General features: G+C 44.8%; 1 protein-coding gene across 1 annotated transcript in view; it reads right to left on the bottom strand.

The window, feature by feature from the left end:
• IQANK1 (IQ motif and ankyrin repeat containing 1) overlaps positions 1–22259 on the bottom strand; it is a 67159-nt gene extending 44900 nt beyond the window's left edge. Inside the window, exons 1-2 of the mRNA XM_070941929.1 lie at positions 22181–22259; positions 19834–19914 (exon numbers count right to left, since the gene is read on the bottom strand). Coding sequence (XP_070798030.1) covers positions 19834–19914; positions 22181–22259 — 160 coding nt within the window. The remainder of the gene's footprint in view (positions 1–19833; positions 19915–22180) is intronic.
• Between the last annotated feature and the right edge of the window lie 520 nt (positions 22260–22779).

The following is a 22779-nucleotide window of genomic DNA, read 5'->3' as shown; positions in this document are numbered from 1 at the left end:
TTGATTTTAATTGGGTGTTTTAAATTTTATATTGGGCCAAAACTTGTTTAATTCTTTTAAAATTAATCTTAAATTTTGTATCTGATGTTTTTAGTCTTGGCTGTTCACCGCCCTGAGTCCAGTAGGAGAAGGGCGGTATAAAAATCTAATAAAATAAAGAAAGAAAGAAAGAAAGAAGAAGGGAGGGGGAGCATGTGGAATCATGGGGTTGGAAGGGATTTTAGAAGGGACCGAGGGCAGGAATCCTCAGACCGCTCCAGTCAGGTGGCTGCCAACCCTTGCTTGAAAACCTCCAGCGATGGATCTGCCATCTTTCCAGGAGGCAGCCTGCCCCACTGCGAAAGAGCCCTCTGGGTCAGGAAACTCCACCCCTTTATCACCTGGGTCTCCCTACAGTCTGTAAAGCTTCCACCTGTTGTTCCTTGTCCTGCCCTGCGACAGGCCCCTCAGGTCTTGAAAGAAGGCTGCCGTATCTCACCCCAGCCGTCTCTTTCTTACGTTAACACGAGCAAGAACTACTCTTCCTAGGACTTAGCCTCAGGTCCCTCACTGTCTTCATCACTCTTCTCTGCACTCTTTCAGTTCCCCAGTGGCCTTTCTGGTATTGTGGGGTCCCGAACTGGACACGGCATTCCCGAACATGAGTGCTTATGGGAGGGATCTAGGTGTTCTGAGGCATCAGCACTTAGTATGAACCAGCAGTGTGCTGCAGCTGCCAAAAAAGCCAAGGCAGTCCTGGGCTGCATCAACAGAGGGATAGCATCAAGATTACGAGAAGCAATCATGTCGCTTTATACTGCGGTTGTGAGGCCACAGTTGGAATGCTGCATCCAGTTCTGGTTGCTGCAATAAAGAAAAGGTGCTGAGGTCCTGGAGCTATGTTCAGCCCACCCTCCTTCCCCCCGGCCCAGGAACACAGCCAGGTTTTTAGGGCCTTATGAAGGGCTAAGTGGGAGCCATTTCGATCTCCTGAGAGGAGGATGCTCCACAGAACAGGGGCCATTGCGAAAAGGCTCATCTTCTGGTCCCCACCAGCCAACACTCTTTGGCTGATGTGGGATCTGCAGCATGTCCATTCAGCTCAATCTAGCTGGATGGGTAGAGACTCTTGGGAAAAGAAGATCCCTCAGGTGCCCTGGAGGATGGGTTGGACCAGGAGAACCTCCTCTGACCCCATGGTTTCATAAAACATCATTGTCTTGATAGGCCTTGATAGACTTGTCCTCTTGAGGAATCCCCATTAGTGGCCTTCAGTGGGTCTTGTGGGGAAGACTTCCACAGATCAATTATATACCGAGTGAAGAAGGGTCTTCTTCACTGGATAACCTTTGGTAAGAGGAACAAAAACTCCCTGATCTCTTGACCACTTCTCGCCCCAAAGACTCACTCTTAAGGCAAGACTAAAGCAACCCTTCCTCCTTCTTCCTCCAGTGCCAGTTATGCTCTTCTACATCCATCCATACTAGTTCCCTGGAGCTGGCCAGTCTCTAGTTTCTAAATTTTAAAATCGGGGTCACTATGGCCATCCACTAGTTCTCTGGCACTCAGCAAGCTTTCAGGGGATACCTTGATTGATTGATTGATTTGATTTGATTTGATTTCAATAATGGCCCATCTCAGTGGCTCACAATTCAGAACATTATTTTTAAATCATTTTATTTATTTATTTAGAAAATGTATATGGCTCTAGAATCAGTGACTCTAGGTGACTTGCAAACAACAAAATACCCCATATAAAAAGAGTAAAAACTAACCCCCACCCACACTCCTGGCAACAACAAGCAATCAAACAAGCCACTTGATGGGCTTCTTCCCACCACTCAGGGTTCCCCAGTCTTGCCAGAAAATGTCAAAGTGGAGGCCAGCCTACTCTCAATGGGGGTGATGTTCCAAAGCGGGGGAGCCACCAAGGAGAAGGCACTTTTCTGGGTCCCGCCAGATGGACCTCTTCAGGAGGGGGAACTTCCAGCCTCCCTCTTCTGGTGGGTCGGGTGGTTGTAACTGGGAAGAGATAGTCCTTCAGCTAACCTGCTCTCAAGCCATGTAGGGTTTTAAAGGTGACAACCAGCATCTTGAATTGTACTCAGAAACAAATCAGCAGCCAATGCCCCTTCCGCAGGCCGATTATATAGGAACCAACTGGAGCTTCCAGATGCTTTTCAAGGGCAGGCCCATGTAGAGTGCTTTGTAATGGTCAAGACAGGAGGTAACTAGGGCATGAGTGACTGTAAGCAGGGATTGTTGGTCCAGCAATGGGAGTAACTGGTGTACAACTTGCAGTTGCCCAAAGGCCCTCCTAGCCATAACTGCCATGGGCTCCTTGAGCAGGAGTCATAAGTCCAGAAGAACCCCCAGATTACGCACTGGGTCCGTCTGGTTGTGCTCCCACCCATCCAAGAACAGAGATGGCCTCCCCCAGGCCAGCAACCACGCCAGGATCTGAGAACGAAGCCGAGTGATTTTTGTCTTCCAGAAAATCAGCAAATCCTTTTGCATGCCCCTTCTGGTGGACCTCTGTATGCTCCTTCCCCAGGAGAAGACAGCTCACCTTCAAGAGGGTCACTGGCTGATTATCTGCAGACATAATTAGTGCATTAGGGCTTTGCTGCCCAAATTGCCAAGGGGTAGCCCTTAACAGCAGCTTTTCATCACTTGTCTTCCACCATCCCTCCCAATTCCTTCATGTATCATGGGGGAGGAAGGAGAGGTCTATGGGTCAGGAGAGGCTGCACAGGTGCAATCCTATCCAGAGCCTCAGCCTTCCAAGCAGTGACTAAGAGTTCGGCAAGACTATGCAACAGATTTGCAGTTATAACCCCCAGTTCCTTCTGAAACCAATCTGGGTCCATCAGTAGTTGGTGGCGAACCAACTTAGTAACAGTAACAGAGTTGGAAGGGACTTTGGAGGTCATCTAGTCCAACCCCCTGCTCATGCAAGAGACCTATTTTTCCAAGATGGCTCCGCCAAAGGCGACCTCGGTGAAATGCTTTCTAGTGGTTTATTTTTAATTATTCTCTGCAACGTACTATGGATTTCTTACACACGAGACCATCTGCTAAAAATTAAGCAACATTTCTTTAAGGAGCAGCTTTCTGTGATCTCACCCCCCCCCTTTTACAAACATGGAGGAGATTCTAACACAGGAAGAAGCAATTTCCCCGGAGCCATGGATTACCAAAAAAACCAAACGGAGGAAGCAGAGAAAGAGAGATAAAAAGACAGGAATTTTAAACAGATTAAGGAATAGGAGAAATAAAACTCCTCTGCCTTCAATTTTCCTAACCAACGTATGTTCACTTGCTAATAAGATGGATGAAATACTCCTTTTAAACAGATACAATTCTGATTTTTACCATTCAGCAGCCCTATGCTTCTCTAAAACCTGGTGAAATGAATCAGTTGAAGATAGCAGCCTGCATATCCCAGGGTTTCAGATTCAACAATCAGACAGAATTGCAGAAACATCTGGTAAAAAAAGAGAGAAGGCTTATGCTTATATATTAACAACAGCTGGTCTCAGGATATAACTATAATATATAAATTCTGTGACGAAAACCTAGAGACATTAATTATCAACTGCAAACCATACTATTCGCCTCGTGAATTTTCCTCATTTCTTCTAATTGCTGTTTATGTCCCACCACAAGCCTTTGTAAACAAGGCATTACGAACTGTAGCTGACCAAATTATGGAGGCTGAAGCCAAATACCCGATTCGCTGGCCATTATTTTGGGAGATCTAAATAAGGCAAATTTAAGGAAAGGGCTATCAAAATACTTTCAGCATGTCAACTGTCCCATTAGAGGCAAGAATACCTTAGACCATTGCTACACAACACTAAAAGATGCTTACCGGTCTTTACCACTTGCAGCTGTAGGACACTCTGATCATTGCATGATTCATATTGTACCTGCTTACAGGCAAAGACTTAAAACCACAAAACCAACAATTAAATCAGTGAAGACTTGGACTGAGGAGGCAAAGTTAAAGCTACAGGCTTGCTTTGACTGCACTGATTGGAATATTTTTGAAGATACCTCTGCAGACCTGGATGAACTCACAGATACTGTAACACAGGGGTGAAATGCTCCTGGTTCGGACCAGATCGGGGGATCTGGTAGTGATTGTGGCTGGCAGTTCGGAGAACTGGTAACAAAAATCCCTGGTCCCCCCGCTCATGCCCACCCAATTGCCCAGTCACCTGCTTGCCCACTTGGCAGTTTGTCGCTCGCTCGCTTTTCCTGCCGCTCAGCACTTCCTTCCAGCCCATCCACCCCACCCCCGGCCTATATAAGTTCCCCTTCCTACGCAGCCCAGCTACTTCACCCAGAAGTTCACCTGGCCACTTGGACCTCGCCTCGCTGACTGCTGCTCGCTCAAAAAAATAAGCATTGCCAGTTGCGGCCTAGCATGCCGCCCCCCCCAATCCCCGGGCTTGCGTAGCCGCCCAGGATCGTTTGCGGGCCTCGTGCTAGCCCCCTGGTCCCGGGTCCCCGTGCTTGCGTGCCTGGCCTGGCTAAACTGCCTAGCTAATCACCCACCTTCCCCCCCAGCCTCCAGCTTGCTTACCTTCGCTCTTCGGACTGAATCCCGAGCCACTGGTTGCAATGCCTGCCTTACTTTGTTTGCTGCAATCCCTGCAATCCATTGCATCAGCAAGCAACTGAATCTCCCTGCCTGCAATCAAGCTCATTGGTGAGCAGCTCTATCTGCCTGCCTGCCTGCCTTGTCCCTTCAATTGGGTAAGGTTTTTTTTCCTTTTGGGAGCTTTAAAAAAAATAGTTAATTGGGGTGTTTTTAGTTGTTGTTTTTTTTTAGATCTAGCCGTTTAAAGTTTAGGAAGTTTTAAATTTAGCTGCTTTTATCAAAAAATAATAAAATAAAATAAAAAATAAAATAAAATAAAATATAAAATTTGTGCAGCTTTCTGAGATTTTGTGTGTTACTGTAGTGTTTCACTCTAACTACACAAACACACAAAATCTCACAAAGCTGTATGTGGCATTTTGTGTGGAAAAAGTATGAAAGTTGTTTTTTGGGCTTTTTGAGGCTGTGTGAGGTTCCTGCTTGCTGCAGGGGCCATTTTGGGTCTAGCACAGCTGTTTTTAACACAACTACCAGCAGAAGTGAAACAAAAACCATCCCCTGCGCCACAAGCACCACCACCTGAAATCGGAGAAAGCAGCAAATCAAGTATACAGTCACCTGCCGCACCCAAAATTGGAAGCATTCTTCCAGACTGCTGGACCATGCAACAGTACAGCTACTTCCAAGAGAAGTATGACGGGTTGGAAGTTTCAAACAAGAAACTGGGTAGTACATACTGTGCAAAACATGGCTTCACAATGGAGAGCTGTATTCATGTGTCCAAACAATGGAAGCTTTTCAAGATTGAGCCGGCTGGGAAAAACAAGGAAGTGCACCAGGCGTCTCTCCGGAAGAAAATGAGAGAACATTTGGTATCAAAATCGCACACCATTTGTAGAGACAACTTAAAACAAGCTGAGCAGGAAGCCATAACAAAAGCAATGGACAAGATTTCTGAAAGGCAATTTGGCACCACTTCTAAAATGTTCAAAACTGTTTACAGCCTGGCAAAAGTATGCAGACCAATTTCAAGCATAGAGGAATTGATAGAATTACAAACTGAAAATGAAGTAGATCTGGGAGTAGGATTGCATTCAAGGCCAATAGTTGTGAAAATATTTGAATGCATTGCAAACGAAATTAAAACCCAAATGTTTTCCAGCATCATTGCACGGAATCTGAAGATATGTCTGATCATTGATGAAGCCTCAACAGTATCCTGCAAACCAGTTCTGATAGTTTTCTTAAAAGTTGAGGACTCAGAGGACCCACCAACTATTTTTGTCGAGCTTGTTGAATTGAAGAAATAAGATGCAGAGACAATATGTTCTGCAGTTTTTGAAAGTTTAGATAAGGTTGACTTTACCTGGGATTACCTACAAAATAATTTGATAGCGTTCTGCTCTGATGGTGCCAGCATTATGCTTGGGAGAAAATATGAAGTGAGCACCAGAATAGCAAATGAGTTTCCAAACATCATCATATGGCACTGCTTGAACCATCGCCTCCAACTTGTTTTAGATGATGCCAAAAAGGAAATAAAACAAGTAAATAATTTAAAAAAAATTATTGATAAGATATGCTCTATTTTCCAGCTGTCCAATAAAAACTGAATTGAACTTGACGAAATATCTGAAGAACTTGAAATTAAAATCATAAGGATTGGTCGAGTTTTTGGGCCAAGATGGGTTACCTGTAGTTTATGGGCAACCATAACTGTGTGGCATGCTTATCCTGTGCTACATCAATATTTTCATGGGAATGCAAAATATTCAGGTATGGCTGCCCGTCTGGAAAATAAATATTTCTTAAACGATTTGGCGTTGATGATAGACATTTTGGAGGAAATTTCACTTCTTTCAACTGCACTGCAAGCACGCAATACGGACATAATAATAGCTGAAAAAGCTTTGGTGAGAAGATCAATAAAGGCATTTGAACTGCTAACAAAGGGAAAGGACCCATATGAAAGAAAAGTTGAAGGACTAATTACCTCAGAAACCTTCAGGAATATAAACTTCATAGAAAACCATCGATTTGTCATCAAGAAAGACTTTTACAAAGTATCATCAAAAATTTGCAGAAATGACTGATGGACTGTGAGCATTTAAAAACTGGGAATCAACTGCAAGACACCACAAATAAACTACAGTTTCTACAATTTTTGGTGCCAGAGTACTGGGATTTTTGAGGAAATAGTCGTTCCATGGGCAGCAGCTGAAGAACAACTGCACACATTTAGTGACATTTTCAACTACAACACTGACATCAACAACTATAGAGATTTTGTGGAAAATGTCTTAAAAGATTTGAAGAGGTATGCAATTCCTGATAGTATCAAAAAAGCAAAAGATATTGTCAGAACAATTGCAGTGAGTTCTGCAGAAGCAGAAAGGGTTTTTCGAAAATTAACCTGATAGGTTCAGAGAGCAGAAGTCTCCCAGCCGTTTCCAATCTAACCAACCTCATGACCATCAACGTTTCCGGACTACCTCTTCCAAAATGGGACCCTATTCCTGCAGTGAAAAAATGGTTCAGAGAACACCAGCCAATCGCTCAGCCAATGATCCGCACATCAAGTATAAGAAAAGTGGAAGTGAGGAGAGTGCCACTGAAATAGCTATGTGGAAACATCTTAAAGCTAAAGACGACTAACAGTTTTATGTAAATATTTATGTGCCTCTTTTATTGTTTTTTTATTGTTTTGTGTACTTCTGTTATTCTTATTTACGTATTAACTGGTTAAATTTGTATATCATGTTATATCTCCTTGTAGGTCATTATTATCATTGGTGCAAGAAGTGACATTGAAGACAACACTTTTATTGCTCTTATATAAGTATTTGTGTACCTCTTATTGTTTTGTGTACTTCGTTTATTATTTAAGAATTTATTGCATGAAATAATTGGTATATCTTCTTTTTGTAGGTCAAAAATGGGCAAAGAAGCATAACTTCTGAGGAAATTGTTGGGGTAATTAAACAATTAAAAATAGGTAAGGCTCCGGGAACAGACGGATTAACAGCTGTTTATTATAAACATTTACAATCTGAAATGCTAGAACCACTTAAAATCTTATTTAATAAAATACAGGTAGGAGGAGGAGTACCACCTTCTTGGAAAACAGCTTTTGTCTCACTAATTCCAAAGGAGATCAAAACTCCATCAAACCTGAGAATTTTAGGCCAATCTCACTTTTGAATACCGACTATAAGATTTTTGCTAAGATATTAGCTAATAGATTAATGCCAGTTATGCAACAAATAATTCATAATGACCAATCAGGGTTCATAAAAGGGAGACAAATGAAATATAATGTTAGACAAATTGTAAACCTACTGGAATATTTGGAAAAAAAATAACCAAGTCCCCGCAGCGTTTATATTTTTGGATGCAGAGAAGGCATTTGATCGCTTGAACTGGCAATTTTTGTTTAAAATAATAGAGAAAATGCATTTTGGAGAGTATTTTACACAATCAATTAGAGCGATATACCAGCAGCAAACAGCACAAATAATAGTCAATGGAGGTTTAACAGAGGTTTTTAGAATTGAGAAAGGAACAAGGCAGGGGTGTCCTCTGTCCCCATTGTTGTTTATCCTGACTTTGGAAGTGCTATTGAATAAGATACATGACTCAGAAAAATTGAAGGGTATTGTAATTAGACATCAAGATTATAGATTAAGAGCATTTGCAGATGACTTGGTTGTTACCTTATCTCAACCTATAGAGTCGGCTCCATATATATTGGATATAATTGATCAATATGGGAAAGTATCAGGATTTAAAGTTAATTCACATAAGACAAAGATGATAACTAAAAATATGTCTGTATTTGAAAGAGATGAACTAGCAAGAATAACAGGGTTTGAAATAGCTAAAAAGGTTAAATATCTAGGAGTGTATATAGCAGCTTCAAATACAAAATTATACAAAAATAACTATGAGGATCTCTGGCAGAAGGTACAGAAGGATATGGAGAATTGGAAAAAATTACAGTTGTCTTTATTGGGAAGAATTGCAGCAATTAAAATGAATGTGTTACCTAGATTCTTATTCGTGTTCCAAATGATACCTGTGCTTAAGAAAGATGAAAATTTGAGAGAATGGCAGAAAGGTGTTAATACTTTTATTTGGGCTGGGAAAAAACCCAGAATAAAGATGAAAATTATACAAGATACACGTGAAAGGGGGGGTCTCAAAATGCCTAATTTAAGATTATATTATGAAGCAGCGGTCTTATCACAAATTAGTGACTGGTTTAACTTAACTGAGGGGAGAATTTTGAATCTGGAAGGTTATGATTTACTATATGGATGGCATGCCTATTTGTTATATGACAAAAAAGTGGATAAAGTTTTTAAGGCCCATATACTTAGAAATGCTTTGTTGAGGGTTTGGAAAAAATATCAATATAAGTTAAATTATAAGATACCTGTATGGGCAAATCCTAGACATGCAATAGAAAATATAAGCATAGAACAAAAACAGGAGGTGATTACTTATAAAGAGCTTCTTATTATGGAAAGGGGGGTAATGTATTTGAAATCTTTAGATACATTGAGAGAAGAAGGTATAATTTACACATGGTTTCAGTACGGTCAGCTTCAAGCTAGATGGAAGGAAGATAAAAAAACTGGCTTTGTGCAAAATGAGGAAAATTTGGTAAAACAAATTAGAGATCAAAAACAAATGCATGTCAAAAGGCTGTATAATGCCTTATTGGAAATAGACTCTGAGACGGAACTGGTTAAAGATTGCATGATTAAATGGGCGCAAAATTTTCAAGAGCAGTGATGATGGAGACTTGGGAAAAGATTTGGACTAGAAATTTGAAATTTACACAAGCACAAAATTTAAGAGAAAACTTTTATAAAATGTTTTATAGATGGCATTTAGATCCAAAAAAATTATCATGTATGTATCCTAATGTGCAAGCTAAATGTTGGAGATGTGACTGTGATGATGCAACTTATTATCATATATGGTGGACTTGTAAAAAAATCAAAGCATTTTGGATAAAGATTTGGTGGGTGATGCAGAATATTTTTTAAAAAAGATTGAAATTTACTCCGCATTTGTTTTTACTGGGTATAACTACGGACTGTACAGTTGTAGAGACTAAACTGATTTTGAACTTGATAACAGCAGCAAGATTGTTGATAGCACAACATTGGAAGAAGGACTTTTTGCCTACTATTGATGACTGGATATTGAAAGTAACTAATTTAGCTGAAATGGCTAAAATTTCAGCATATTTGAAGGATCACACACAAGAAAGGTATATACAGGACTGGAGAAGATGGATTGATTATATTCAAAATAAGTATCAGACTAAAAAATATCAAATAGCTTATGAATGATTTTTTTAACTGTATAAGCGCTATATAACTGATATTAGAAGTATTATGTCTAAGAAGTAGGATTTTATCTATCGGGGGTTAAGAATTTTTTTTAGGGGGTGTTAGTTTAATGGTTGGTTAAGCAATTTAGTTTATTGTTAAAAGTTAATAGAAATACCTTGTGTTCTGCTCTGGGAAGTCGGGGAGGGGGAGGGGGGTTGGGTGGGAGGGTTGTGGGAAAACTGTGTTTTTTTTTCATCAATAAAACTTTTTCAATTAAAAAAAAATGGGCAAAGAAGTGATGTCGACTTGGCCACGCCCATCTGGTCACCAAGCCACACCCACAAATTAAGCCACGCCCACAGAACCGGTAGCGAAAATTTTTAGATTTCACCCCTGCTGTAATATCATATGTCAGCTTCTGTGAAGACCTATGTATACCGACCAGGAACTTGCGAATATACAGTAACAACATATCTTAGTTCACAGCTAAACTTAAGCAGCTACGTCGTTCCAAAGAGGAAGCCTACAGAAAAGGTGTTAAAATGCTGTACAATCAGGCCAGAAATGTATTAACAAGGGAGATCAGAGCAGCAAAAAAGAGCTACTCTGAAAAGCTAAAGAATCAGTTCTCAACAAATGAACCAGCAAACATGTGGAAAACTCTTAAAAATATCACCGACTACGGCAAACCTCCTTCCCAGGTTGAAGGAAATCAGCAACTGGCAGATGACCTGAACGTGTTTTACTGCAGGTTTGAAAGGAAACTACAGCCACCTATCTCCGTAACCCCCATCTCAGACACACCAACAACAGCCAAGCCTCCTACAACTGACCCCATCCCATTGAGTTCACAACCCCTAGTGATCACAGAAAAGGAAGTGCAAGACCTATTTCACAGACAAAAGCCAGGAAAAGCTCCAGGCCCAGACAACTCCTTCTTGCTTAAAAGTCTGTGCTGACCAATTGGCCCCCATCTTCACCCGTATCTTCAATAAATCACTAGAGATGTGCTATGTTCCTTCTTGCTTCAAACGCTCTACTATCATCCCAGTGCCGAAGAAGCCCACCTTCAAGGAACTGAATGACTACAGACCAGTTGCTCTAACATCTGTAGTCATGAAAACCTTTGAAAGGCTAGTGCTGTCCCACTTGAAAACCATAACAGATCCGCTGTTAGACCCCTTGCAATTTGCATACCGAGCAAATAGATCAACAGATGATGCTGTTAATATGGCTCTGCACTACATCCTACAACATCTTGAATCTCCAAAGACCTACGCAAGGGTCCTCTTTGTAGACCTTAGTTCAGCATTCAATACCATCATTCCAGACACACTTCTAACTAAGCTAAAGCAGCTCCAGGTACCCGAACACACTTGTAAGTGGATCATAACCTTCCTAACAAACAGGAAGCAGCAGGTGAAGCTAAGCAGAATCACATCAGATACCTGTACAATTAGCACAGGGCCCCCCAAGGCTGTGTGCTCTCCCCACTTCTCTTCTCTCTGTATACCAATGACTGCATCTCTAACGATCCATCTGTTAAACTGCTGAAGTTCGCAGATGACACAACAGTGATCAGTCTCATTCGAGACAATGATGAATCCGCATACAGATGGGAGGTTGAACAACTAGCCTTGTGGTGCGACTGGAACAATCTGGAACTGAACACACTCAAAACCGTACAAATGGTGGTAGACTTTAGGAGAAACCCTCCCATACTACCATCTCTCACAATACTAGACAACACAGTATCAACAGTAGAGACTTCAAATTTCTAGGTTCTACCATATTGCAAGATCTAAAATGGACAGCTAACATCAAAAACGTCATCAAAAAAGCACAACAAAGAATGTCTTTTCTGCGCCAACTCAAAAAGTTCAAACTGCCCAAGGAGCTGCTGATACAGTTCTACAGAGGAATTATTGAGTCTGTCATCTGCACCTCTATAACTGTCTGGTTAGGTTCTGCAACCCAACACGACAGACACAGACTTCAGAGGATAATTAGAACGGCAGAAAAAACAATGGCTACCAACCTGCCTTCCATTGAGGACCTGTATACTACACGAGTCAAAAAGAGGGCTGTGAAAATATTTACAGATCCCTCACATCCTGGACATAAACTGTTTCAACTCCTACTCTCAAAATGAGGCTATAGAGCACTGCACACCAGAACAAGTAGACACAAGAACATTTTTTTCCCGAACGCCATCACTCTGCCAAATAAATAATTCCCTGAACACTGTCAAACCGTTTACTAAGTCTGCACTACTATTAATCTTCTCATCGTTCCCACCACCCATCTCCTTATGATTATATGACTAACTTTGTTGTTTGTATCCTTACGATTTATATTGATATTGTTCCTGATTGCTTATTTGTACCCTATGACTATTATTAAGTGTTGTACCTTACGATTCTTGATGAACGTATCTTTTCTTTTATGTACACTGAGAGCATATGCACCAAGACAAATTCCTTGTGTGTCCAATCACACTTGGACAATAAAAAAATTCTATTCTACTCTACTCTACTCTACTCTACTCTACTCTACTCTACTCTACTCTGCTCTGCTCTGCTCTGCACTGCACTGCACTGCACTGCACTGCACTACACTACACTACACTACACTATACTATACTGGTCCTACCTGATACACCCTTTTTCGGCAGGAATGAGAGACTCCAGGCATGGGTATCACTCTGTCTTCTGGCTCTATGGACTGAGTTCAATCTTAAAGAGACGCCCTCCTTTGCACACGCTCCCAGATTCAACGATGTCCCACGAAGTTTCCAGGATACTGCACCTGCAATGACACCCCAAGGACACCTCCAAGACCAGACCCCCAAATCAGAGTGGTGCTGGAGTCTCTTGTTCCTGCCGAAAAAGGGTGTCTCAGGTAGGACCAACACCCATTTTCCAGCTAGGAACTCGAGACCCCAGGCATGGGACTTACCAAAGCCAACAGTCCTCAAGGGTGGGAAGAAGTCTGGTCCTCTAATCCGGACGTCTCTAACACATGTTGCAGAACCCTCTGTCCAAATGCAGCCTCTGCCAAGGCATAAGCATCAATCCGATAGTGTCGGATGAACGGGGAGGGAGATGACCACGTTGCCGCTCTGCAGATCTCTTCCACTGATGCTCTAGTTGCCCAGGCCGCGCTGGTAGCCGTACTGCGAGTCGAATGAGCGGTTATCCCCCTGGGCCAAGGCAGTGACTGAGCTTCATAAGCTCTGGCAATGGTAGCCCTGATCAATCTGCCTACTGCTGAGCTGGTAAGCTTCAGCCCCATCGTAGCTGGTAAGAAGGATACAAATAAGGCCTCCGATCTCCTAAACGACCTTGTCCTCTTAATGTAAATCTTTAATGCTCGTCTCACATCCAGTTTATGCCAGAGCTTTTCCCTGGGGTGAAATGGATTCGGGCAAAAATCCGGAAGTACCAATTCTTGTGCCCGATGGAACCACAAATTAATTTTGGTCACGAAGGCCGGATCTAAACGTAGAACAACTCTATCCGCATGAAAGATACACAAGTCTTCCCTCACAGAGAGAGCCGCAAGCTCTGAAATCGGCGTCTGGCCGATGTAATGGCCACAAGGAAAAGAGTCTTATACGTTAAGAAACTGAGGTGGACCTGCCTAAGCGGTTCAAAAGGTGTAGTAGACAAGGCCTGTAACACCTTCTGGAGATCCCAGGTGGGATAACGGTGTACCACCGCTGGTCTCAAGTTAGTCGCCCCCCTGAGGAAAATCCTTACATCAGGATGTTGAGCAACAGAAATTCTCCTCCCACACGATAAAACTGAAGCTAAAGCAGCCACTTGCCTACGAAGGGTTGCTGGTGATAACCCTTTCTCCAACCCAGCTTGCAGAAACTCCAGAAGCTGCTGTACTGTTGCCTTGGTCGCTTGAATCCTCCGCCCTCAGCACCACAAACAGAATGTTCGCCAGGTGGAGTTATAAATGCGTGCCATCAACGGGCGCCTGGCAGCCTGCATAGTCTCTATCACACTTGAGGTGAAATTTCTCCCTTCAAGAAATTGCTGCTCAACCTCCACACGGTTAAATGAAGCCATTGCGGATCTGGGTGACAAATGGGTCCCTGAGAGAGGCAGACCCTGTCGGGCGGGATCTTCCAGGGCGGTGCGACCGATAGACTCCCCAGATCCGCAAACCACGGTCGACATGGCCAATGAGGAGCGATCAGGATGAGCTCTGCCCTGAAGTGAAGAATCCGACTGATGACCTTCAGAAGCAGTGCCAGAGGGGGAAAGGCATATAACAGGCCCTCGGGCCAAGGGCAATGAAAAGCATCTACTCCTTCCGCTCCCTGACACGGGAACCAAACGAAAAACTGGGGTAGCTGGGCATTCGCCCGTGAGGCAAAGAGGTCAATGGTCAGCTGACTGAAACATTTCACAATCTCCTGGAATAATGTCGTGTCCAGCCGCCACTCCGACTGATCTAAGGCCTCCCTGCTTAGCCAATCCGCTCACGTGTTGTCCTGTCCGGCCAAATGTTCTGTTTTGATGGACCTCAAATTTTGCTCCACCCAACGACAGAGCCTCTCTGCCTCCTTCATGAGAGTCTGGGATCGGGTACCCCCCTGCCTGATAACATGGGCTTTTACTGTAATGTTGTCTGTCACAAGGAGTAAATGGCAGTTGAAGAGGTAGGGCCTGAAGTGCCTGATTGCCAAGCGTGCTGCTCTCAGCTCTAGCCAATTGATGCACTTCCGTGCCTCCGCCCATGACCAAACACCCTGCACCATCTGATGCTGGCAATGAGCCCCCCATCCTACTAAACTGGTGTCGTGGTCACTGTGACTCTCTCCTGTACTAGGAAGTAACATCCCTATGACAGCCACCAGACATCCACCAGCTCAGGGATGCTCTGACCAATTCCGGAATCCTGACCTTGGTCCGCGACGTTGCCCTTCCTGACTTCTCAAACGGTAACATGAACCATTGCAGAGGCCTGGCATGAAACCTCACCCAAGGCACAATCTCTATGCACGAAATCATCTTGCCTAACAGGGTGGAGAGCTGTGCTAAAGTCACTCTGGGTGCAGCCATCACCCATCTGGTCAAACTCTTGATGTCCTCCAACCTATCCGGAGACAGGAATACCTGGCACTGAATCGTGTCTATAACTGCCCCTAGGTGAATGAGGTAATTTGTCAGGAGAAAATGGCTCTTCTCTATATTTATAGAGAAACCGTGAGCCTGCAGACATTGGACCGTGGTATTCAGATCCAACTCTGTCCGAGCTAGAGATGTTGACTGCACCAAAATGTCATCCAGGTAAGCCTGGAGACGAATCGGCTTGGACCTGAGTACCTCCCCCAAATCCGCCAGGATCTTTGTGAAGACCCTGGGAGCAGAAGCTAGGCCGAATGGAAGCGCTTGGTATTGGAGATGTCGGCTGTCATAATAAAACTTCAGATACTATCTGTACTCCCGATGAATCGGAATGTGCAGGTATGCATCTGTGAGGTCAATGGAGGTCAAGAAGTCACCCCTCTGAACATTTGCCAAAATTGACCGGAGGGAGCGCATCTTGAACCTCCGATACCTCAAGAACTTGTTTAGGCCCTTCAGGTTTAGAATTGGTCGAAGTCCCCCCGAGGGTTTTTGTATGACAAACAGCATTGAGTAATAACCCTTCCCCTGTTCTGATAAGGGAACGGGCTCCATTGTTGCTATGTCTATCAGATGCTGAATGGCTGTTTCCATACACTTCTCTTTGTTACATCTCTTGACTTTGGGCAACGGACAAAAACCCTTGGGGGAACCGCAAGAAATTCTAGAGCTAGACCTGAAGTGATGGTCCCCCTTACCCATGCATCTGTGGTGGATTTCTCCCACTGATTTGCAAAAAGGCCTAGCCGGCCACCAATGGGAGCTTTGAGCCTCCAGTCAACGGGATCTGCGAAAGGAACGTGAATTCCCTCCACGAAAGGAATGCTTGGGCTGACCTGCTCTGTTCCTATCTGATTGTCCCATCCCCAACTGATAGAACTGCCCCGCCTGACTGCCCTGGCCTTGGTAAAACCAAGAGCCTCGGTGATGCAGTGGACTAAAGTACTGTTAAGTGCTAGCACTTAGCTGCCAGCTGCTTGCAATTAAGTGCAAGTTTGAATCTCATCAGGCTCAAGGTTGACTCAGTCTTCCATCCTTTCGAGGTAGGTAAATTGAGGACCCGGATTGTGGGGGCAATAAGCCAACTTTGTATAGAACAACACCGTTTAAGGGGGGCTGAAAGCCCTAATAAACAGGTATATACAAAAAAGTATTCAGGTTATTGCTATAATGCATTGTAAGCCGCCCTGAGTCTACGGAGAAGGGCGGCAAATAAATTGGACTAATAAATAATAAATAAATAAATAAAACCGTCTCTGACCTTTATAGAAACCTGCTCCCCCATAGGGACGAAAATAAGACCTCCGATCCTGCGAAGTAGATCGGGTGTCCGCCTTTTGTGATAAAGCTGGAAGAACCTTCTTCCTGTCCTTTGGTTCAGATAAAAAGGGATCTAAAGCTGACCCAAATAACTTGGACCCTTTAAAAGGAACAGAGGCCAAGCGCCATCTATGCTTGGAATCTGCCTGCCAATTCATTAACCATAAGAGCCTCCTAGCCGTCACCGTAGAAGCGATGGCTCATGCTCCAAATTTTGCTGAATGTAGTATGGCATCAGCTGTATACTCCGCTGCCTCCACTATCTTATTGAAATCCTGATGAGCTCTGAGATCTGAAACCGGTACCCTATCCTGCATCTGTTTAAGCCACAACAGCGATGCCCTGGTGAAGAAGGACGCTGCCGTGGCTACTTCGATCCCCCAGGCCGCCGCCTGGTGAGCCCTTTTTTTTTTTTTTAAATAGTTTTTATTGAATAAAAATATTAAAAAAGACATACGTAACATATACACAACAAACATTTATACAACATATACACAAAAAGAGTGTAATTTCTTCTTAAGCATTTTTTCAGACTGACGTTCTACAATTCTACTTATAATATATTCCTTCACCTCTCTTTAAGAGAGCCCTCTTAAGAGCCTGCTCTAACTTATGGTCATCCGGTTTTAGCACCTCTTCTGGCTCGGCTAAGGTAGCTGAGGAAGAGGACAATGCTAGCACCGGTTCATCCACATCCGGAATATTCAGGAGCTCCATGAGAACGGGTATGGTGTTATAAAATCTCCTTTCATAAGAAGAGGAGCTGGTATGAGTTCCTGGCGTATCCCACTGTTTCTTAATGATGTCCAGAAACATCTGGGGAGCTGGTATAATATCAGTTTCTGCAACCGGTTCTGAAAACAGTAAATCTGCTGGATCCTGTTCTGATCTAACCCCCATCTCTTCTGAAGTACCCTGCTTCATGGTGACCTTAGCCTTCATGAGCAAAGCCTTAAAAAGTTGTGGTCTAAACAACCCCTTGAATACAGGCTGTTTCGGTAACAGACCTTCTTCCTCAGAGAATTCCTGATCCCACTGCTCAGAAGCACCTGCTAATGAGCCCTCTGACTCTGAAGAGGAAACTGAGACCTCAGATTCCAATTCTGGCTGTGACCTAGCTGGTCTCTGTTCAGCAGAACTCTGTGGCTTAACCACCTCCGCATTCTTTCGCTGTGATCTTTTGGACCTAGCCTGACCAGCTGCAAAGCCCTGCTGCACTGCCTCAGCAATCCACTGCTGCACAATCACAGGCATTTCAACTTCCTGTCCAGCAGCCTGACTCTCTGGTTGAGGTGCCACCGCAGATGAAGGAGATAGACTCTGCTCCTATTCCCCTACCTGCTCTCTTTCCAAAGGTGGAGATAATTCTCTAGACACTAACAAACTGGTAGAAGGCCTTGGTTCTGCTAAATCAGAATCTTGAGCAGGCTGTGGACTATTTAAATATCTACGCCTTGCTGCTGCCTTTTGACTCTTTGCCACTTGCTCTTCTAAAGCATCATGTAATCTCTTCTCTGCCCTTTCCTGCGCACTTAATGGGCGCATGAGAGCCATAGCCTTGGCCTTGATCTTTGCTGCTGCAGTCTGACTGCCAGACTTAGACCATGGCCACTATTAGTGCTGTGGGTAGATCTTCTGTGAGACTCTCCACTGCTCTCCATACTGTGTCCAGAAAAACATCTTAAATCTCTATTCCACCAGTATTACAAGGAATAATCCTCAACATCAGAATAGATGAAACAGCCTCACTTGATCTGATGAAAAACGATCCTTGAGGCAAAATACGTAGATCAGAAATGGAGCTGAAGTAAGGAATCAGTCTGGTTCTCCAGTTCAAAAGAGGGAAAAAAAACCCTGTGCAGACTACACACCACTGCACTATGGCCCTCCCCTCCCTGCTCAGCAAACTGTGACCAGGCCTCCTCTTCACCTCAGGGGAATAGGACCCAGGTCCGGGCTCCTTTGTGCGTCCCTGAGGGCTTAAGCTGCACTAGAGGGCCAAGAACCCAAACCCTATGGCAGCTGCTGCTCCGTGCCTTTAAAAATTGGGGAAAACAAAATGGCCGCTGCATCCGGTAGCCTCCTCTGCCTAATTTGGCGCCAAAATGCCCAAGGTCCTCTAAACAGTGCTTCCAACCCCCTCCTTACTACTTACAGCCTCGGAGGGTAGGTGGTAAGGACACAAGGCAGGAATAATTGAGTCCTGACGTCCACTGCCTGGTTGGAGCCCACACGCGGCTCAGCGCTTCATAAAATGGCGGCCGTTTCTTCTAGCCGCCAAACAGCTGAGATCCCCCAGCCTAGCACTCTGCAAACCAAGGCGACAAAAATAAATTTAAGGCTGGGCACGGATGCAGCAAGGGGTCCTCAGCCAAGGAACCCCCCTCCCACAACGATCTTTCTTCAGCACGCGCACCTGATAGCCGCCGCCACCAAAGCACACTGCCGCAACTCTGAAAAACTCTTTAAAACTCAAGGTACACACACAAAGGGAAAAAAAAAACCAAAACAAAAATATAACAATCAGAAACACTATCCCTTAAGTTTAAACTAAATTTAAACTAGAGAGAACTCTAAATCCGTCCAACTGAGCTCAGGACTGAGTTGAATCTGGGAGCATGTGCAAAGGAGGGCGTCTCTTTAAGTTTGAACTCAGTCCATAGAGCCAGAAGACAGAGTGATACCCATGCCTGGAGTCTCGAGTTCCTAGCTGGAAAATATACTATACTAACTATACTATACTATACTATACTATACTATACTATACTATACTATACTATACTATACTATACTATACTATACTATGGATTCAAGGGGCTACAGCTCTAGAGAAAGTCATCGCCATTAGATTGTGATCTGACCAGGAGAAGGTACCAAATACAGGCCCACCAATTCCTTTGGCGTATGTAGCACCCTGGACTTGGGAACAGAATCTGGTTTTTAGAGCTTTACGAAAGGCTAACAGGATTCTGATCTCCGAAGGGAGGATGCCAGCCGACGTTCTTTGACTGACAGGATCTGCAGCAGGTTCATTCCGTTTGACCTGGTTGGACATGTAGAGACTTTGGAAAAAAAGGTGATCCCTCAGGTACCCCTGTGGTACCTAAGCCATTTAGGGCTTTATAGGGAACCACTGGCACCTTGAATTTCACCTGGAAATATATCAGTAACCACTGCAGCCAATGCAGGAGTGGTGTTACGTGTGCCGTGTATTTGGCACTGGTTGCTACCTGTGCAACTGCATTCTGCAGCAGTTGAAATTTTTGAAAAATCTTGAAGGGCAACCCCATTACAGTAGTCTAATTTGGAGGTTGGTTACAAGGGTGTGAGTTACTGTGAGCCTTTTTTTTTTTATTTTGGCAGGAGCTCAGCCATTTCCATTCCCATTTAAGGATAGGACAGGTACCAGGGCAAGACCCAGTGCCCACCTACCTACCTGTGGGATGACTACCAGGGGTCTCCTGGCGGTGGACAGTGTCATCTGCTGGAGCTGCATCTTTCCCATCTGTTTGGTGGTCTGAAAAGGTCACAGCGGGAGGGAAAGTCCAAATGTAAACCGGACGTCACCCGCAATTCTCAGAATTATAGTCCCCATTTTCTAGAATACGATGACCTGAAGAGTTGAGTGAGTCTAACTGCCAAGGCTCAGTCCATGGGAAGGAGAGTCCTTGAAAAATCCTTGGGGGTCTTAAAGCTTGGTCTCTGTGCAATTGTTCTCCAATCTCTCACATCTCCGCAAACCCTTCAAATTCCACTCACTTGCTTATTTTGCAGACTACGGGCATATTTTAAGTGTCACAACAACACAAAGCTTGGTGAAAGAAAGGATATGCCCAGGATCTGAGTCAGCGCTTCCTGGAAGAAAACTGTCTGGTGGGTTTATCCAAGAAATGAAGGGACTTTCAAGGAAAAGGAGGGAAGGTACCACTTCTTGTTTGTTTGTTTATTATTTAACATCACTATAAATGGTCACCCAGGTTACTAAATGGAACTTTAGGCTGCTAACAAAAATTATATTAATAATATAAATCACGCTCCCACGTGACACCTCTCCTGCGCGAGCTGCACTGGCTCCCGGTGGTCTTCCGGGTGCGCTTCAAGGTGTTGGTGACCACCTTTAAAGCGCTCCATGGCTTAGGGCCGGGGTACTTACGAGACCGCCTTCTGCCACCAATAGCCTCCCACCGGCCAGTACGCTCCCACAGAGTGGGCCTCCTCAGGGTGCCGTCCGCCAGACAATGTCGGCTGGCGACCCCCAGGGGGAGAGCCTTCTCTGTGGCGGCGCCCGCCCTCTGGAACAACCTCCCCCCAGAGCTACGTACAATAACAGACCTCCGGATTTTTCGTCGGGCCCTAAAAACCCATTTATTTCAACTAGCTGGGCTGGCTTGAGCCAATTTTAAACGGATTTTAAATTGGAATGTTTTAATTACGGCCAAAATTATTTAATTATTTTAAACAGTTTTAGATTTTGTATGCTTTGTATGTATGTCTTGTTTTTACTTTGGCTGTTCACCGCCCTGAGTCCTACATTGGAGAAGGGCGGTATAGAAATTTAAACAAATAAATAAATAAATAAATAAATCACACAAATAACAAAAATATCATAAAGTCTCTTTCAATATGTAAGGATGAGAGTTTGGTCTGGTCAGGAGGTGGCCAGCAAGTACAGGTAGTTCTTGACTTACAGCGATTCATTTAGTGACCATTCAAAGTTATAACGGCACTGAAAAAACTGATTCATGACTGTTTTTCACATTATAATCGCTGCAGCATCCCCATGGTCATGTGATCCAAATTCAGACATTTGGAAATTGACTCCTATTTATGACGGTCGCAGTGTCCCGGGACCATGTGATTCCCTTCTGCAACCTTCTGACGAGCAAAGTCAATGAAGTCAATCGTGTGATTAATTTACAACTGCAGTGATTCGCTTAACAACTGTAGCAAGAAGGGTCATAAAATGGGCAAAATTCACTTAACAACTGCCTTGCTTAGCAATGAAAATTTGGGGCTCAATTGTGGTCATAAGCTGAAGACTACCTCTACTTGGCACCAAGCTGCGAGGGGTTGTGAAAGCCAGAAGCTACCTCAGCCACACGGTCTCTCGCATGGAAAGGGCCCCCCGAGGTCTTTGGGGCTCTGACTCTCAAACCCCCGACTGGTTTCTTCTTGCTCCAGCTGAAGGGGAGGAAAGACCTAGGGAGCGTTCCCGATGCAGGGAGGCCTTTGATCACAGACCGCAGCACCTGCTTGCCAATGCCACCTTAGGCCCGGCTTGCTTTCAGAGGTCCCTGGCTTGGAATTGGTCTTGGGGTTTAATGAAGGAGGATGGCCTTGTTGCTGAACTCCTTTTCTAATTGAGCTCAAAGCCCAGATACTATCTTTAAGGAGTCAAGGGCTCTCGCCAACTAAGATGCCCATCAGTCAGACAGTGGAGCCCAAAGTTGACTTGCCCCTTGGTAGCACTTTCAACCACCACCCACCAGCACAGAATCTCCCAACGTCCGTCACTGGAGCCAGTGGGCTGCTCTGCCTTCACCCCGGTTGCGCCCACTGAGCGCAGGGGCAACTGACTCCCCCACCCCAAGATTCTGTTACCAAAGCCAAACCCTAGGCGAAAGTCATGCTTGATGGAGGGGCTCCACTTCCCCTTTCTTAACACCCCCCCCCCTTCTATTTTCCCTTTCTACAGCACTTGGTCACCCTTTGCGGGCCTTCGGTCTGCCCCTTGTGTGGGGAGCCGGCCCAGGGCCCCTCCCCACGCTCTGCCGGTCTGCTACCTGGTTTCCCAGAGGCTGCTCCGGATGGCTTGGCTCCCTTTTTCACCGGACTTCTCCCCGCGGCTTTCTTAGAACTCATGCTCCTAAACTGGAGGGAAATAATGGAATTGGGGAGGGGGCGTGGGGAGGAGACGCCCGAGGGAGAAATCCATGGCCACCGTGCATCCTGAAACAGATGTCAAAGCGGCCATCTACCGGCCAGCATGATGGGCAGCTCCAACCAGGACTGCAAGCGAACAGGAAGAAGGACCAACGAATTTCGCCGGGCTCTGGGCTGAATTGTTGCGGGTGACGGATGGGCGGAGCCATGGTGGGGGCGGAGTCAGGCGCTGGGATCCTTCAGCCCTGGGAGCTTTGGCTAGCCTCCCTCCCTTCCCCGAGCGTGGGAAAGTAAGGCGGGAGTGCAGCCTTCGGCGCCTGCAAGAAAGCCGGGGCGGGTCTCTTGAGGATCCGGTTGGATCCTCCAGGACCTCCCTTTCCACCTCCTAATCCTGGCCCTGCTCCGCACCGGCTCTGCTTTTTAGGACTCCTCCGGTGCTCAGAGCTGCACAGGCATCTGCCAAGGCCTGGACCCAAGCCGAGCAAAGTGGGGGGGGGGT

Source organism: Pituophis catenifer, unplaced genomic scaffold, assembly GCF_029215685.1.
Source record: "Pituophis catenifer annectens isolate HBS135680 unplaced genomic scaffold, rPitCat1.0.hap2 SCAF_3, whole genome shotgun sequence".
NCBI lineage: Eukaryota > Metazoa > Chordata > Lepidosauria > Squamata > Colubridae > Pituophis > Pituophis catenifer.
Note: the sequence above shows the minus strand (reverse complement) of the source record. Positions and strands in the feature narration are given on the sequence as shown.